Source organism: Archocentrus centrarchus, chromosome 10 (genome assembly GCF_007364275.1).
Source record: "Archocentrus centrarchus isolate MPI-CPG fArcCen1 chromosome 10, fArcCen1, whole genome shotgun sequence".
NCBI classification, from domain to species: Eukaryota; Metazoa; Chordata; class Actinopteri; order Cichliformes; family Cichlidae; genus Archocentrus; species Archocentrus centrarchus.
The window spans coordinates 23,676,873-23,695,087 of NC_044355.1; the positions used below are offsets into that span (position 1 = coordinate 23,676,873).

General features: G+C 44.2%; 1 protein-coding gene across 2 annotated transcripts in view; it reads left to right on the forward strand.

The window, feature by feature from the left end:
• The first annotated feature begins 1,893 nt into the window (after positions 1 to 1,893).
• efnb1 (ephrin-B1) overlaps positions 1,894 to 18,215 on the forward strand; it is a 59,363-nt gene continuing 43,041 nt past the window's right edge. For both annotated transcript variants that reach the window (XM_030739500.1, XM_030739501.1), the window contains exon 1: positions 1,894 to 2,906. In XM_030739500.1, the coding sequence (XP_030595360.1) occupies positions 2,791 to 2,906 (116 nt within the window). In that variant the 5' untranslated portion in view covers positions 1,894 to 2,790. The remainder of the gene's footprint in view (positions 2,907 to 18,215) is intronic.

Here is an 18,215-nt window from a genome sequence, read left to right on the forward strand (position 1 = left end):
AGCGAAATACAAAGAAATGAGGTGTAGCTCAAGACTTTTGCACAGTACTATCAAATCAGTGGTGAAAAGAACCTCCAGTTCTCCATTTTGAAGCGTCTGTGTAGGAGCTGCTGTGATATGAAAGTACATTCAGGCTATTTATGGAAGCACTAATCACAGCCACCTATACGCATTAACACAGTGACCTCATTCCTTGAAAATGCCACTATCTCATAGGTAGCTGTATGAAGGGTGAAAAAACTTAAATCGTCCTCTATGGTGCGACTGAACATGAAAGCTAAGCTCAGTACAGCCCTCACATGTGTTTCTTGTTGCATAAAGCACTTTTTGTTTATGTAAAGGTATGTGGACAGTCCATTATCTTTTACATATTCTTTTATAATGCTCTTGTAATGAATAAGATTATGTTTTCTTTCTGTATGTGCTGTTGTAAAGACTGGTTTTGATCATTCCTGGGAAAGATCTGTGGATAATGTTTAACTAGGCTAATAAAATATTTGATTAAACTTCTACAACTACAACCGTCATCTTCGCAAAGCCATATCTCTATTGGTTCATTGGCCCTAGGTGTGGCAGCCCATATAGTTGTACACAGAAGGGATCTCACTGGCTTTCAGCAGGGATCTGTCCATGACCGCCTGATTGGTCATCGAGGTATCAGGTATCCAAGATAGGACCCGGCAACTGCCCTGTGTTTGTTGTTGGGGATGCAGCCATGGCACTCCTGTGCCTGCTGATATTAGTGACTCACACACATTAACTGCACACATATAAATACACTCAGATTATTAGGGTGTATAATCACTTGAAGCTTGTGTTATTATTTTTACAAAGATTTATGGGCTGTCAACACACCACAGGATGCAATAAAAAATAATTTCAGAAACCATAAGACGCGTCTTTAAATGTCTGCTTTATTTCCTTTCCAATTAGACTCAATCCCCCCACCTGTAGTCTGAGAATCGATTTCATCACAACCATTAGGGGGCAGCATTGATTGAATAAATGCAACACAGTGAAGAGAAACTCTCCTCTCCTTTCTCCCTCAAACGCACACACATATGCGCGCACACAAAGGGGGCACAGACATGGACATGATCAATTATGTGTCAAGCATTTCTTCCTCAGTGAATGAATGGCCCAGTGACTATAGGCTACCGACCGTCTATTGTCTATTGACACTGGAGACTAAGTTCTCATGCAGTTCATTATCCCAAAAGGGGACAACTAGAAAAAGATCCAAAGAGACCATTAATCATCATTCCCTTCAGAGAGGAAAAAGAAGGGACCAAAATAACAGGTACTGTAATCCTGTATGTAGAATAAAACCAATATATTTACAAAGATATCGCTAGAAATAGCATGTTATGCAGAAATAACAGACTAGTCATAGGGAAAGTATTACAAATGCAATCCTTCATAACCAGAATGATAAATGTAGAGCTCCAGGGGAATTCCTTGATGGACCAATTAGTAATTAGTTATCTACTGGGACAACAAGTTCTGGACTTAAAGGGGCCAAAGTTTTGCTCCCGTAAGCACTTTCACACACTCTCTCTGGTGCTCTCGTTTTCCTCGCCGAAGCTTTCATTATGACGAATAACTCCAAAGTCCATTTCAATTTGGGTCGATGGCTCGGGCCGAGGTGGTGGTGGTTGTGGTGGCGGTGATGGGGGGGGGGGGGGGGGGGGGAGATGTGGGGTCAACCCAATAACACCCCCCCACCTCGCCATTCTCGCTCCCTCCTTCCATCTACCATCCACCCATCCACGTCCCTATAAATGCCTTCGCTTCCTGCTTCCAAGTTCGGACAGAGCGCTGTGATTGGCCGCGGCTCGCACAGTGGGCTGTTCCTCACGCGCTCGCTTCAGCTCGGGTTACAGTTGAGCTCGGGCTGCCGCACACACCGGAGGGCAGAGTGTTACAGACGGTTTAAAAAAAGCAAAACACACCGGCATGGAAATGTTGGTGAGCTGATTTAAAGCCACGCTGAGGACTGGGGAGCAGGTCTAATCTTACCTCGGCACTTTTTGTGTTTCAAGCGGCAATAAATTAGTGGGGAGACGTACAGTATTTTTACGCACTGGCCACGCAGCATGCCCGAGTTGGACTAGAGGCGACCCTGCCGGAGCGCAACACGCACGCGGAACACCACTGAGAGCCAGGAGGCATATTTACAATAGAAACTCAATTCCTTTGCGAGGAAGAATAGCAGAGCGGGGGAGAAGGAGGAGTGAAAGATAACACTGGAATGAAGTGGACCTCGGGATTCCTGGCGTGCTGCGGAGTTGTGACTGATGGATGAATGTGGTCATCTGTAGGCTATATACAGCGACAGGTACAGACACCGTCAAGGGGAGCTTTGACAAAGACGCGGCGCAGCGCTCCACCGACAGCCGCATCGCCAGATTGTCGAAAAACCGCGCGATTGGTTAGATTTGCTTCGCGCATCAGATCGCCGAGTTTTCTCCACAGAGTAAAAGAAAAGGTCGTGAGGGGGTGTTTTTTTCTGCCTCAGCCACAGGTCAACCAGGACACTCGGGAGGCTGCTGCTTTCCTCCAGATCCTATCAAGAATCGGGGCTTCTTCGCACGACAGTTCAGTCAAGGACACGGGGTCTGGAGCAGATCTAAAGAAGTCGGACAGAAGGACATGTATCTGATATCGACCTCACATGCTCCCGACTGATCGTAGCTCACCTTCCCACCGGGCGAACCACAGATAAAGGTTGCCAGGCGCACCGTCCGTCGCTCTGAGTTATCGGCTCACTTGTCTAGTGCATTTATCAGAATGGCGGGACTCGGTTGTTGGAAGTATTACCTCTGGATCTTTATAATAATGTGCAGGTCGGCGTTACCTTCGGCAAAATCGCTGGAGACTATAATCTGGAGCTCGCAGAATCCCAAGTAAGTCTTGCATTTCATTTGTACAAACGTGTCAAACTCGCTGGGTGTGTGCGTAATGGAGGGCTCACATTTACAGAAAAGTTGCCATTGTGTACACGCTGGGTTAAATGTTCTGTTAAATGTGGCAATTATCTTAAAAAGAACAAAATTTATTTAGCTCTAATTGTCCTTTCTGCGCCGCAGAGTTTTGTGTTGATGTCTTTCCCAGTGGGGAATTTCCCAACACCAAAGAAACACAGTTAAGTACAGGCTTATACAATGTACAACGGGCCCCACTTAAATCACACATTAGACGCTTAATTATAGCAATTTTTCGCAATATCGCATCCACCGTTTTATTTTGAAACTAAAGTCATGGACACTTCAATCACGGCCATCCCAGGGCTGTGAGAAGTTTATCTACTCTTTCCCTACAATTTCTTATAATTAGTGTAAGACAATAAAGGTGGAAAAGTCAAGCGTGTCAAGCCATAGCACAGGATATTTCTTCTTTGGAGCCAAGAAGTTGGGCTCCAACAGGCGCATGAGGGCCACACGCCGTCCAAAGTTTGAATTTAATTTTCCCACAAAAATGCATGATAAGATGGTTCCAGATATCAGGTGAGCAAATGATTGAAAAGGATTTTATTTTTCTTAATTACCCTGGCTTGGATCCAGCATAATTTCTTCCCATGAAATAAATCAAGGATAGAAGCTGAAGCCAGACATTTTTTTTTCTCCTTTTCTAAAAAATCCATATCACTCCCATCCAAAGTAGTAGAGTGAGCCCAGACTACTGATAATAGATTACGCTCTGGTAACAATTATCACCCACTTAGACTTGACTCCCACATTTACATCATGTTGGAAAGCTTTCATAAAGGGGGGGGGGGAAATAAACTAAAAGAGAGAGAGAGAAAAAGATGTGTGTGGTTGGAGCTGACCTTCATTTGAGCTCACAGCACCGAGGGGAAATGGAGAGTAGCTCGACCAGCCTATAACTGTAAGTTACTCATTCAAGTGAATCCATGATTTATCCCCCAAATGTCAAATGTCATAGAGGCTGGTTGTGCAGTCAATGGGTATGAATATTGCTGCCATGTTCATTGGAGTGTGTGTGTGTGTGTGTGGCCCGGTCCTAATGGCAAGACTACGGCCCATCAGCTTTTATTTGGCTGCAAGAGTACTGGAACAATGAGCGTCATCAGACAACGATATACACACACACATACATGTTATACACATGCACAAAAACCCACACCTTTAGTCAAGATTAAAAAAAAAAAAAAAAGTAGGGGAGACATTTATTGATTGATGATGTCACCTGGAGGGAATGTCTTAGAAGGTTACCATGCTGGTTTTAGGGATTGGAAGATCATTTCTCCATCTGTTTCTCCACTCTGCGCCTTGTAAAATCCCCATGAACGGCTGAATATTTCATAAAGTTCACAGTGGAACAATAATGCACTCTGCAAAGTGTTCTCTCAAGCTAATTATCCTGCTGCTCTGCCTTTGGAAAACAATAGACAATTATCTTGCTGTGTGCAGGCTTTACAATAACAAAAAGACAAACCTGTTTTCGCTCTGAAATGTATCAGTCAGCAGTACTCTCTGATAGGCAATAAAAAAAGGGGGGGGTGTACTTGCACAGGAATCAGCATCAGTCTTCACTGTTGTTCTAAACTCCATCTCTCGGTATTGGCCTATATTACTCTGTGGCGATAACAGTGGGAGAAGCCTATAGAAATGTACAGTACACTATCTGGTGACTTATCGAGATTTACGATGTCTTACTTCCTGTTCCTGCTTTTGGGAGCACTGCTGCCTCAGCTAATAAATTAATCTGGCCCTCTGCTTGCACAGTGTACTACATACACACAAAATATAACAATACCAGTACCTCCCTACAGGCCATGAGTTATGAGGCAAAGTATAGGAAACCAGTAGGTTTGGGCTGCTGTGTGTGTGTGTGTGTGTGTGTGTGTGTGTGTGTGTGTGTGTGTGTGTGTGTGTGTGTGTGTGTGTGTGTGTGTGTGTGTGTGTGTGTGTGTGAGAGAGAGAGAGAGAGTTTGCACAGGTTTGTGTGCGTTCCTGCTGCTATGGATTTTCATGTGAGGATGCTATCACTCCCGCTCCTGCATTATCAATAACTGGGGGTTTGCTTAATTGATTTCCTCCCAGCGTGCTTGAACAGGCAACATACATCATCGCGGTAGCACTGTCTCGCAAGAAAAATAACAAGAGGAAACATGCTTGAGTTTTAGTTTTGCTGCAGGATGTATCAGACCTTTTTGATATTTAATTTGAGGCTGGATGAGTGAAGTGGCAAAGTAGGGGTGGGTGGGTGGGTGTTGGTGGGGGTTATGAAGGAGCAGCCGTGCAGAAGAAGGCTGGATGTGTCAGCGTCCCCGGCCGGTAAAGAACAGTCTAACATTTGATCAGTGCAAATCGGATTAGTTTTCATTTAGCTGAGTGGGATTACGCCACGAAATGTCACTTTGTTATGACTGATCACGTCCCATCGCTTTGGGTGAAGCCTAGCGCGGCTCTGTACAGGCATGCTACATACATGGACACACACTCACACAGTGCGCTCAGGTACACTGCAGTGATGCCAATTTAATGATGATCTGACAAGGTTGCTGTGAGTGGTTCCTGCACGTCCTCCAGCCCTCCTCAGCTAATATTTACCTCATGACCTGTAACCACCACAGCCTGTTTGCAGCAGCTCTGGAGACAAACAAGGTGGTGAGAGAGAGAGAGAATGAAAGAGAGATGGAAAACACGCTTGCACACCTCTGAAAATGTGCAGCGAGCAAACGGCCACAGGCTGGGCGAGAGTCTGCTGCACTGCTTTTGAACTCTTTGCATTTTTTTGTGAGGCTTGGAAACATTTTTGCAAGAATTCTTTTTGGCCTCTGTGCCGAAGTCCGCAAAAGCACACAAAATAGCAGGAGAAAAAGAGGCGTTTGTGTTGATAAAAGTCAAGTTAAGCCTCTGATTCCATGGCTCTCTACTTCCTCAACTTACTTTGCTGTCCCTTGACCTCAGCTGTCTGGCTCAGAGTTTAACAGTTGACTGGTTTGCTTTATATCACGCTTGCGTGGTTAAATGGTTCAGTGGGCTTGTAATTAAGCTAAACTTTTATTACCACTGGGATACTTAGCAAATATGTTTAATTTTTCCCAAAACAAAAATGTAATTTTTGTGGCTTTCAAAAAAAAAAAAAAAAAAAAAGGCAAAGTGCTCTGAGATGATGAGACAGCAGTTTTTATTGGTTCACTAAATTTCCATCAAAGCATAATTTGAGTTTGACTGCTGCTGGTTTTGTTTTCGTGTTTTAGTGTTTTGCAATAAGCTAATTAGGGGAAACAAATTTTTTTTTTTTCTTTTGGGATGAGGTAATGAGAAAAAAAACAATGTCTTCCTTTGTTTTTCAAAGTCGTTGCTATGAAAGCAATCATTTAAACAGGGTTGTCCTCAAACACTGACTCATCCACTACTTTCACCTGCTCAGCTATGCCGGCTTTTTTAAGTGCAACGAGGCTTTTCAGGAGGAAGTTCAACTAAACAAACTGAAGTAGCAAAACCCGAAACTGACGAAACCTGTTGAACGAGAGCCGGATGAAACTTCAGAAGAGCAACAGGATTTGGATCAGAGTCCGGTGAGCGTTTCCCTCCTCTGCTCGATGCAGCCCTGGTCGCTGCTGGGAGGGTCAGAGGCCTGTTTTTGTTTCTTCCTTACCTCACACCCCGCTGTTTGCCCCCGTTACCCCTTTGCGATACGTACCTTCTCTCTTTGCCTCCCGCAGTCCCCCCTTTCTCCACCCTTTCGACTCTGATCATGTTTCCCTCTGATAGAGATCTCATTACACACAGAGAGGACTTAGAGCCTGAGCCCCACTCAGAGAGAATGAGAGAGGGCCAACCAATAAGAAATACCTCTGGATAGCAACTGGCCCACAGTGCTGTAAAGGGTCCCTGTGTCTTGCTGTACGGACAGCTGCGTTTGCTTTTGTGTGTCTGTGTGTGTGTGTGCGCGCACTTCTGTGTCGACATGACTGTTGTTTCAGCGGTGTGTAATGGCAGATTCTTCATTTGGTTATCTACACAAGGCACCTGGGCTCGGAAAGGGGCTGCAAAGGGCCTTTAGGTTATTTCAGCAAAAAAGAAGGGGGGGAAAAAAAATGCAGCTTTTTCATCATGGTTTTACTCCAGATGGACTCACTTTATCCACTGGTGGTTTTGGCTGCCACATCACTGAAAGCTGATCATTCTGTTTTTCTGTGTTATTGATGCATTCATTTCTTTATATTCAAGCAGCGGTGCACATGAAACCAAAGCTTTTGTTCCCCGACTTTGGGAAAAGTAGCATTTGCAACTAATTTCTTTGGATTTTTTTTCCCCCCTCTCTTTCTTTTTTTTTTCTTTTTCTTTTTTGCGCATCCGTGTATGTGTTTCCAGCCGGTCGTCGTGACCCACAGTTCGAGTTGGTTTTCTTTCAAGACATATTACAGGGACAGCAGCTGAATGCAATGAATCATTTGGCAGAGTGGACAATGCCTGGAAGGATTAGTCAATTAGCAGAACAAGAACAAAACAACAGTGACTGCACACAGTCAACGGCAACTTTACTAATTGATGCTGAGTATCTAAATCTGCAATCTACATTTAATATCACAATATTAACATGTATAGTTCTATGAAAAATCTATATTCCTAGCTACAATAAACAGACAAAAATCCCTGGCTTGATTTCTTTTTTTTTTTTTCTTTTTTTTCTTTTTGGTTCTCTCAGGGAGTTGCAGATTGTGATTCGTCACACTGATGAAACAGTCTTATGTGCACATATCTACCAATAAAAACTGATATAAACAGCATAGAAAAATCAGTAAAATGCCTGCAGACCCCTAATTTCATTTTTCAAACAAACAGCAAGACTCAGGATTTGCTGTTTTTGTATGTTTTAACACACGGCTGACATTTTAGAGTCTAAAAGGTTAATTTTTAATGGCGGGGGGGTGATGACAGATAAGAACTTGTTACATTCCTGGAATAAACACTTTGTTTGGAACTCTCATAGGTGTAACAGTTAATAGTGAGTCACAGAGTTGTGAGTCACAGATAATGACAAATGCAGCGAAGTGCATTATGAAACAAAAATTCTTCATTAATTTAATTGGGTCAGGATAGCTCAGCGGTTAGGATGTATACCACATGGGTGCTAATTCAGTTGAGCAGTGAACACCCCCCCACCCCGGCTTGACTCCTTGCCGGATGGGCCCTTACTGCATGTTGCTCGCCTGCTCTCTGGCCCATGTTTCCTGTCTGTTTTCTCTGCTCCTACCCAATAAAGGATACCACCCCCCTTAAAAAATAATAAAGTGGATAGTTGGATATTTATAGAGATTTGGTCTTCGTCTGCTGCGGTAATTGTAAGTTCAGTTGTGTATAAAATAAACTTCCAGTCAGCATGGGTCTTGTTTATTTTTCCTCTTAAACTCGTGGAAGTGAAGGAGTTCTCGAGGGTGCACGTCCGTGCGCCATTGTTCTTTGTCCAGCCACAGTGGAGCATTAAGGAAGTGTTAGGAGCGTGCCAGTGTGCCCCTGTGAAAGTGTCGAGGGCTGGGTGGTGGATGAGTGTAGAGTGGCTGAACAGTGGCTGCCTTACAGGCTGTTAGCGACCCAGCTTCATTAGACGGAGGCCTGGCTGGCAGCAACCAGGAAGTTCCCATCAGCTCCGGCTCTGCCAAGCAGAGGCACAGACGATGGTGCTGGAAGGCTTCCCTTAAGATTTCTACTTGTCGCCTCGCCTGTGCTTTTAGCTGATTCAAGAAGAAAAAAACGGAGGGATGCAGAGTTACAGGAAGCGGAGAAAAAAGTTGAATGGGCAAAGTCTGCCTTTTGTTTTCCATCTAAGTTCTTTTACATAAGAGCAGTTGAATATAAGGGGATTAAACAGAAGAGGAAAGGAAGCTAATGTAGAGCGTCGAAATGCAGCCCCGGGCTCAACCGCACATCCTTTGAGTCCAGCATAGAGATCCTAGATTACTTCCATGTGTCAGTGCAAGGAGGAAAGAAGGGGAGAAAAGAAGAAAGGAGGACAGGGAGAGAGAAGTTGAGCAATTGAAAAGTAAGTAGACTTGGGCTGGTGGAGATCAGCGGCAGTATTGGACAGTGGAACGGATCTGTGTGACAGCCATCTCTAAAACCATTACCCCACGGCTCCGACTCGGGGAACTCGTAACCTCCTCCTCCAGACTGACCTCATAGACTTAACTCTTTCTCATAGAACCCCCCCTCTGTGCTGAGGAGGCAGACCCCATCAGATGCCATTCCCTAACAGTGGGCAGGCAACCTCAACAGCCAGCTGCACTGCACATTCTTTAAGACGTCAGGGGTTGTCAGTGGCATACAGGCGACGAGGGATCTGTTTTCCCCCAGTTTGTGGCACACTAAAGAGCTTTGTGGGATAGGTTTGCATTTACTGTGCCAGGAGATGACGGAGCCCAACAAGTAATCACAAAAATGTGTGGGACAGGGCAGGAAGGGCGTGTTTATTAACAAATAAAATTGGTAAAAACACTGAGGTGGGAATATAAATTGTGATGCAAGGCTATACGGTTTCTCACTTTATTTTTTTTTAAAGTACAAAAGTACAAAAAAAAAGGAATGAAAAATATATTACCAGACGTAAACTTCTTCAAATTCAATTTCTCCTAGCATTTTTGTAACTCAATTAAGCAAAGATTTCGTTCAAGAAATTGTTATTAGCTTCACTTTTATGAGCTTTTCTGGAGCTTTCAGTAACATATATCACATTGTATTATTGACAAAATATGGTTCTGCAACTAGCAAGTCAAGAGTAACAGGTTACACCCTCCATTTTCTTTCCAAAGCTTGTAGAAAATGAAGGCAAGTTATCTTTCATTTACTCCCCATATTATAATAAAATGCAATATATCATATTCAGACGTTTCTTATGGCTGCTGATGAGCTTCTCAATTTACATTTGACATCGTAATTGGAACCAAGATGAGCTTTACTTTGTAAGAGATAATATTTTTACAAGAAGAGTCTGGATGAAGCATGACCACCCCAAACCGGCTCTGAACATATCATTAATGATCATCACGGAGCTCTTTGTTCACTGTTATGAGTACACTAATGGAGTGACAGGGTAATTGAATCGAGTGGTAGGATAATAGAATGATAGAATGATAAAGTAATGGAATAGTGTGGTAGCAGCCCCCTTATCCCAAGGGATACCCCCCGTAAGTGTGTCAGCGTGGCAGATGGGCGGTCTGTAACAACCCCCTTACCCATGTTAATTATAAAGCATCATAATCCATCTATGGCATACAGAGGCAGGACATGGAGACTATTAGGGCGAGCGTGGAAACGGCACAGTGTATAATCCTCGGGACTTTTCCTCTATTAGGCTCCCCAGGCATCAAGCAAAAAAACACTCATTTCTTCAGTAATCTAGTTTGAGCAGTCCCGCTCTTGCTCTCTGTCTCTCTCTCTTTCTGCGTCTCTGCATTTGCGTGTCCCAAATTTTCAGATGTTAACTGGAAGTTTGATTTATCTTTGGGTTTTTTTTTTTTCCCCCTACTTCATTTTTTCCCACCATGCCCACAGGCAAGACAGACAGCCCCCGAAAAGCATTTGAAATTGTGTGTCTGTGTGTGTGTGTGTGTGTGTGTGCATGTGCATGCCTCCGTTAACCCATTCTGCCAAGTCTTGGCTCAGTCTTTTCTAAGCAAACTCCCAGCAGGGACCTGGTCCCCCTTGTGCTGGTGAGAGGAGTTGGAAGAAAAGGCCTGTGGGACTCCCGCTGCTCCCAGGCCCGGCCCCGGCCCCTCTGCCCGGCAAAGGCCGGGTCTGGGATTTGGTGTGTGCCGGGGCTCTGTGTGGCAGCTGTGAGTGACGCTTCAATCGCCTCTCCCTGGGACACCCCAGCGCAACCCTGCATTCCCTTTCACACCTCGGAAACGGGGGGAAAAAGACAATTACACACATATTCAACAACCTCCCTTTCCCAGTCTGTCTACAATTCTGCATCTCTGATGTACGGCCTGTAAAAAAAAAAATTGTAAAGTTTCTTGTGTTTTGCAAATAGATCTGCCTTCTAAACAACTTGCAAATTAGCTTAGTTGTCTGGACAGCCTGTCTACAATTTCATTATGCATTTGAAGCTGCTCTTGTTTATTTAATTTTTTTCCAACTTGTCCTCTTTCTTAGTAAACACTATAACTCTGCTATTTCCTCTGAATTTCCCTTGATATTTAGAAAAACATAAGTAATGGAAAAAGATTGGAGCCCTAAAGTGGAGTTAATGCTATCATATATGGGTTGTCAGTAAATTGAGTTTGTCTCTGGGCTATTGGAGCAGGGACTCATAAGCCAGCGGGATTTAAGTCTCTTAATTGAATTATTTTGATTGCTGACTTGATTGATGGAGTCAAATGTGTAGCGTTTCCATGAGTTTTTGTCTGACTAATTCTTCTTCCAACAGAGCCATACCAGACAGATACAATAGGAACCTGCAATCAATCACAACTGCAGCCCCAGGCATTTTGTCTGGAGAGAAATGTGCCTGCCATCAGGTCCGAGTTCCACAAGCCATCCAGACAACGTAAAACCAACAATGACATCAGATAGTAAAGCACTCTAAAGTCTAATCTTCCCATAATGCCATGCTAAACCCCACAGAGACCCACGGTGGGGAGAAAGGCTTTTTTTTTTTTTTTTTTTTTTTTTTTTAATGCCTCAATGCTGCTCCTCCTCCTCCCATGGCCTCTAGCTCTGTGTGTGTGTCCATGCATGTTGGGAAGCGAAAAAGAATTCAGGAGTGAATGGAGATGTCACTGTCAAACTCTGGCTTCCACATGAATCTGCTCCAGAATGGCCATATTGGCAGCTTATCCATGTGTGTGTGTGGAGTGAGTGAGAGAGCCCGTCGGGGGTCCGTCATTTCCCCTCCACGCCGAGTTCTTACGGCCCTGATTGGAGCCCGGCAGGACACAGGTCTATATTTCATCCTATTCATATGAGGGAGGCCGTTTCATCTCGCACACACATGTTTCCCATTACATGTGTGTTTATTCTCCCCCATGATGTGCTCAGCCATGGAAGTCCCCCATCTCTCCGATATTGGAAATCGGAGTTAAGGTCTGCTAAAGCAAACACAATATCCTAAACCTCTCAGCTTGCTTTATGAACTATTCTGAGAATACGAGCGACGGCATCGCGTTGACTTGGTTTAACGAGTTACTGTGGTAGTTTTGCCTCTTAAGGCTCTGTAGTATGAGATTTCACACTGTGATTTTAACCAGCTAATCTTAATGTGTGGCGCTCCATCCACGTTCTGCTGTCTCATCTTCCATTATCCCCTCGCCCTGAAAAGTTTGACTACTTTTAGCTATTCCGCTCGCCTGTCTCAAGTCCCCCCACTGTGAAACATGACAGCCCAAGCATCCATCACATCACTCCTCTCTTCTCCTCTGCTGTCTCAGAGATGAAAGCTTTTCTTTTTCAGACAAACCTCTGTGAGTCCTTTCTTCGCACCGAGCCTAGGCCTGTGTTGCTGCTTTTAGGAGCTCTGTTTGCTGCATTTTCTGATTTATTTATACACTCCTGATTGTAGCACCTCATGCATGTCAAGAATCTCAAAGTCTGAACCTTGCATGTGCATTATGCGGGCTGAGTCAAATTCTTATTTGAAATATACATGAATGCATGAATATATTTATCGCTGAGAAGCCCCTGTGCATCCGGGAGAGTCTCATTTCCTGTAGTGGCCCTGCTTTGGAATGGAGTGGCGTGATCCTTGAAGGCGCCTCACATGCGGCCACCAAATAGAGCGCCTGGTGCACCTCTCACACAATGGAAGGGTAGAGGGAAGGGAAATGATTTGGCTCCTTTTTGGAGGGGCTGGAGCAGTCGCTTCAAAGCAGTGTGCCTGGCTGAGGCTTTAACCGGCCATCTCTCTGCATTAGATGTGCGTCCTGTGATGAGCCTTTGAAGGGTGGGAGCAGTTCTGGCTGGGAGATTGCGATTGCATTGCACGGGTGTTGGAGGGGGTTCAGACTCTCAAAAGAGACTTGCAAGTCAGTGCCATCAACAGGATTGTGCCGCTCCACTCAGTCTTGCTTTAGTAGGCCGGACGAAAACATGTCGAGCCAAAGGCCGCAATGTGACGAGGCAACAGCTGCTGTGTCACGTTTGGATGTACGCACGCACACTGCGGAAGGTAGTTTGGATGTGTGTGCGCCCCAGCTAAGGAGTCAGCTGTGGTTGGCTTGTGCAGATTAAGGTTTGAGTGTGCGTTACAGATGGCAGTAATAATGATCAGATAGCCCTTGTAATGGAGACGGCCCAGTTTGTAATGGCTTCCTAAAACAACACATGGAGCGTCTTTACGAGGCCACAATCCGACCGGTTATCACAGAGCAAACTGCGCGAATGAGAATAGTGTCATGTCAAACAAGCTATTTATTAGCAGACACATCACACACACACATTTCATTTTAATACCGACAGCCTGCATCTTGCCCGCGCTGTGCTTGTTAAAGGCGAGTGTTATCAGAGGAGACACAGACTCCCGCTACACCAGTTAGGCCGTCCTCCCCTTTTACATTCACTGTTAATGAGCCTAATGATGTGTGTCTCTGCGATTGCATCAGTCAATATGCCGTTCAATATGGGTTTTAGAAACCCACTGACAACTTAAGCATGTCCGCCTGGATAAGATCTCCCATCCAAGGGAAGAAAGAAAGAGGAACCAATTTGTCTTGGATTTGATGGGACATGTGTAGCTGTCTTTTACAATCATGAGCCGAGATTGTAAGCGAGAGAATAGGCTTGTCACTCAAATTCTCTGATAAGAAGCTTCTTTTAAGAAATAGAAGGCAGCTGTGTATTAAAAGCACGGCGTCCTAGTTATTACAGTTCAGTGTGCTTTCTTCTATGGAGCTCTATTGTGTGGTGGAGATGGTTCTCAGCCTTTTTTGTCTTTCTGTTGTGTTACCTTTTTGATTTCAGTGCAGGTTTAGTTTCAGTGAAGCTTTTTTTTATAATTCAGAAGGGGTGGTGGGGTAATTTCTGTTTATGTCAGGAGGTGTTTAGTATATAAGAGACCAGGGACATTTAGCTTTATGCTTTGTCGGAGAGTTGCCGCAAGGAGTTTAACAATCTCAGCATAGTGATTACAGATGTTTCTTTTTCTGCTCTGCTGGGCTTATTTTTAGCCGAGTTTAGTTAGTGTAGCTTTCCTCTTGTTCACCTGAAATGCTTCCTCTGTTTCTTTATATTTAGTTTTACTTTGCAAATGGTAGTTTCTTTCGACAAATGATAATGAAAAAAAAAAAAAAAAAACAGCGAGAGTCCTTTCTGACACTGATAAAAGCTGCCTCTTTGAGAAACCACACAGCATTTGATTGATCTGTCCCGTGGTCTTGATCCCTGGGCTTGGCTGATTAAACCTATCCATCAGCTTCTCTTATCAGCAGCCTAACAGATCGACTGCAGGACACTGAACTAAAACCCCCGTGCATTGTTGTTACACAGAAAAAGTCAAAGGGTAAGAACAGGGAGGGAAGGGCTTTGCTAGAACACCGTTTTTTTTTTAATTTCAAGGCACTCAGAACAAAGCAAAAAAAAAAGTCCCCACTATGTTATTTTAAAGAATATATATCCTGTAAGAAGCGGGTTTTGAGATAAAGGCATTCATCATGCCATTGTCATGAGTGTGCTGCACATATTGAAATAACCTCTAAATGAGGCTGAACAGTAGCATCGCAGATTGTGATGAGTGTTTCCCTTCTGGAGGGAATTCATAAAGTTATGTTTCCTGTCCACAGTGTCAGCTTCCCACTAGAGATGTGACCCTGCACCCGGTCACAATTCACACGGACGTCAGCCAGATAATGACATCTCTTTCGCTGACGGGCTGTCACTCACATGCCCGTGCAAGCATCCTCACAAACACACACACACACACACACACACATGCGCGCTCAGATGAACCTATGCAGGCATGCACTCATGCTTGCTTCCAAAAAAGAAGAAGAAAAAAAAAAAAAAAGAGGGCACACGAGCACGGTCCCCCGTTATGAATCATCTGAGTGATTTGCAAGTCTAATAACCAGTTTCATAAGACGTGCCTGTTATTTTCTGAAATAAATTTCAGTTTCTCATCTTCTGGCTGCGTGTTAAAGCAAATACATCAAGGCTACTAAAACATGGATGATTGCATGTCACTTTGCTCTCATTTATCTGCAAGCATCTATTACCATCATGTTGTCAAGTCGGTGAAAACGGCAAGGGAGAAAAGCCAACAGATGGGCTTTTAGAATTCACAGATGTACGATTTTTGGGACTGTTCGTTAAAGATAAAACCCCCACTTATCGTTTAGCTTATCGTAAACTTCCTAAATTACGTTAACCTCTTAACATCAGGGAACAAACTATTTCACCAAGTCAACATGTACACTTATTTTTATGGTGGATAGTGATCATATCGCAGCTTTGCACGCTGTTTTATCTGCACTCTACAGCACGTCTAAATCAGATAGTGCTGAAGTTTGCAACATGCTGACTTATCCAGAAACAATCAGCCTAAGTTTACATAGTCAGAATTTCGTGTTGAAAGGAGAGTTTATTTAAAAAGCCTGTTGCGGCATGCGCTGCAGGAGCAGGTGTGGACTTGCTAGCCTGCCTGCTCGCTGCTCCTCATTTTTTAAGAGGAAGTGGGTGTGAACGCGTTTCCTTGCATGGCACATTCATTAACCTGGTATCTAGCTAATCTCCTGGCTAATTCATTTCATTCTCCAAGTGCTCCTGTGTATTAATATCCTCTCCGTGCTCCCGCTCATGGGATGTAGTAGGAGCGTAGCCATGGCGATGATTGTGTCATTATTTTGCAGTCAGATGAGTGATATCTCAGAGGGCTCTAGCTGAGTTGTCCTGGCCAGTTGAGAGGAGCTGATTAGAATTGCAAATGGCCGCCAAGTGTTGTGTTTATTGTGTGTCTCAATATTGGAGACAATCAGGCGAATCAAAGCCCTCAGCTGGAGAGATGGGACTGAGGCACGGTGGGCCTCTCTGGTTGGCACCACGTCCTCAGATTTGCTGCCTCCTCCCTCCTCCCCGCTCTTTTTCTTCTCTATGGTGCCCTCTCTCTCCGTTGACTCTGTCGTGTGTGTGTGTGTGTGTGTATATATATATGTGTCCTGAAGTACATGGACACAGCTGGAGAAAGGGAAGAAGAACGACACTAAATCCAACGCACTCAATCATCTGTAGTGTGGCGGCCCTCTCACGCAGCTGAGAAATATTAAACACGCTTTATGATAATGAAAGTGCCGGCGACAGACATAAATATCAGAGGCAAAGTGCGGAAGGATTAAAATGTCTTGTACGTTTGCTCATGACGCAAATTTGTCATTGATTTCATGGCTTCCTGAATCGTCAGAAACAGAATTATCAGCTATTCATCAGTGGAATTTCTCTCTCTCTCTCTCTTACTTCTGATGCCTGCCTCTGATGAGGAATCACTGCACATATTAAGGGCTCGGGAAGAATATTCAAATACCTACATGCAGTACTCTTGTCAAGCCCTGCAAATGGAGCCTGTTGGCAGAGTGCCCTTGTTACGGCTGGGTGACAGAGTGTGGTCCAAAGTGCCCTAAAACACACATTTTCTCTGCAAATCACTTGTGAATTGTTCTTCCTCAACGATAGGCCATTACCCCGATATTGACTCACTGTTTGTACAAGATTCAGTGAAATCCATCTGAAAGCCATCCAATGCTGTTGGGTGAGACGGGAAGCAGTGTTTTAGCTCGCTGTGTAATTCACTCTGTCAGTTGCACACAGAGAGGCCTATCTTCTCTTGTTTCGCTACTGTTGGCTTTTAAAGAATGCCTAAGTATATATGGGCCTGTGAGGCTGTGTGTGTGTGTGTGTGTGTGTGTGTGTGTGTGTGTGTGTGGGTTGTTTAAACACCGGATGATTCCTCAGGTCATACATGCTCCTCATATAAACGCCAGTCACAACAGGCATGTGCAAAGCCCAGGTATGGGCATGCACAATGAGCAGGTATCACTACAAGGAAATGACTGTTAAATTTAAGTTTTATTGCGCCACACATTTAAAAAAAATTTTTAGCTTTCACTGCTGGAGGCAAAATGGAAAAACTGAAGTTTTTAGAAATGTGTCCACACTCTAGATGAACCCTGAGACTTTTGTTGGGAGATTTTTATTTTTATTTTTACTGTGACTTGTGAATGAAGAGAGAAGACCGGCAGCCTTCATGAAGCTCACATGTCTGATTTGATATGATCAAGAGTCACCAGCCTTGAAAGGCAACAGCCAGTGCATGTGAGAGGCAGCGGCTCATGGCCTGTTTAGACAGAGATGTGTGTCATTGAGCTTGACACACAGTTGATGAGAGATCCTTAGAATTGTGTGTGTGTGTGTGTGTGTGTGTGTGTGTGTGTGTGTTGTGTGTGTGTGTGTGTGTGTGTGTGTGTGTGTGTGTAAGGAGAAAAAATAGAATGGGTGAGTGTGTGTCAGATCGCCGACGTGGTTGTTTGTGAGTGTGTGAAACTAAGGAGGGAGTTCATGAGGTGACATCTCGTCAGCTGTTTGACTTTCCCAGTTTCCCAGGGAAGCAGTTTCAAGAACAATGCAGAAGAAAAACCACCAACCACTGACAATTGAAATGCCACAAAGAAGAGAAAAAAAAAAAAACCCTAGTCCTGTTTGTTGGTGACTGAATTATTGCCGTTGCTTGAGATTGGAGACAGGGGGGAAACGTGTGAGTGACTGCACTGTGCGTGTAGCAGACACATATCACCTACCGGACTCCTCTACCCATCCATCTCGCAGCACTCCTCACAATAGCAGGAATACATTAAAAAAAAAAGAGTAAGTCAGGATGGAAGGGGATGCAAGATAAATATTGTGTTAGTATTTTCCCTCCCTCTCCCGTGCAATTGTCTTTCACGCTGACAGATGAACAATGGAAGTATTTTGAACTTTGCTGCGTGCTATCTTTTACTTCTGGGTTCAGAGCTGCGCTGTCAGAGCCAGACGTGTTCTGGCAGAGATTGATTGATTTGCTTTCTGTGCACCATGTCTTCCCTTTGTTCTTCCAGGAAGGCTTTGGTGTCTCTCCAGTATCCCAGATTTTCTGTAGCTGTGTCGTATTAACACCTGTTAACAACATACAGGCTTATAAAGTATAGATGTAGCGCCCCTTTGATCGTAAAGAGCTGCTATAAAATTCAACCTGGACGCAGTTCATTTCTGTGTTCTTTAGAG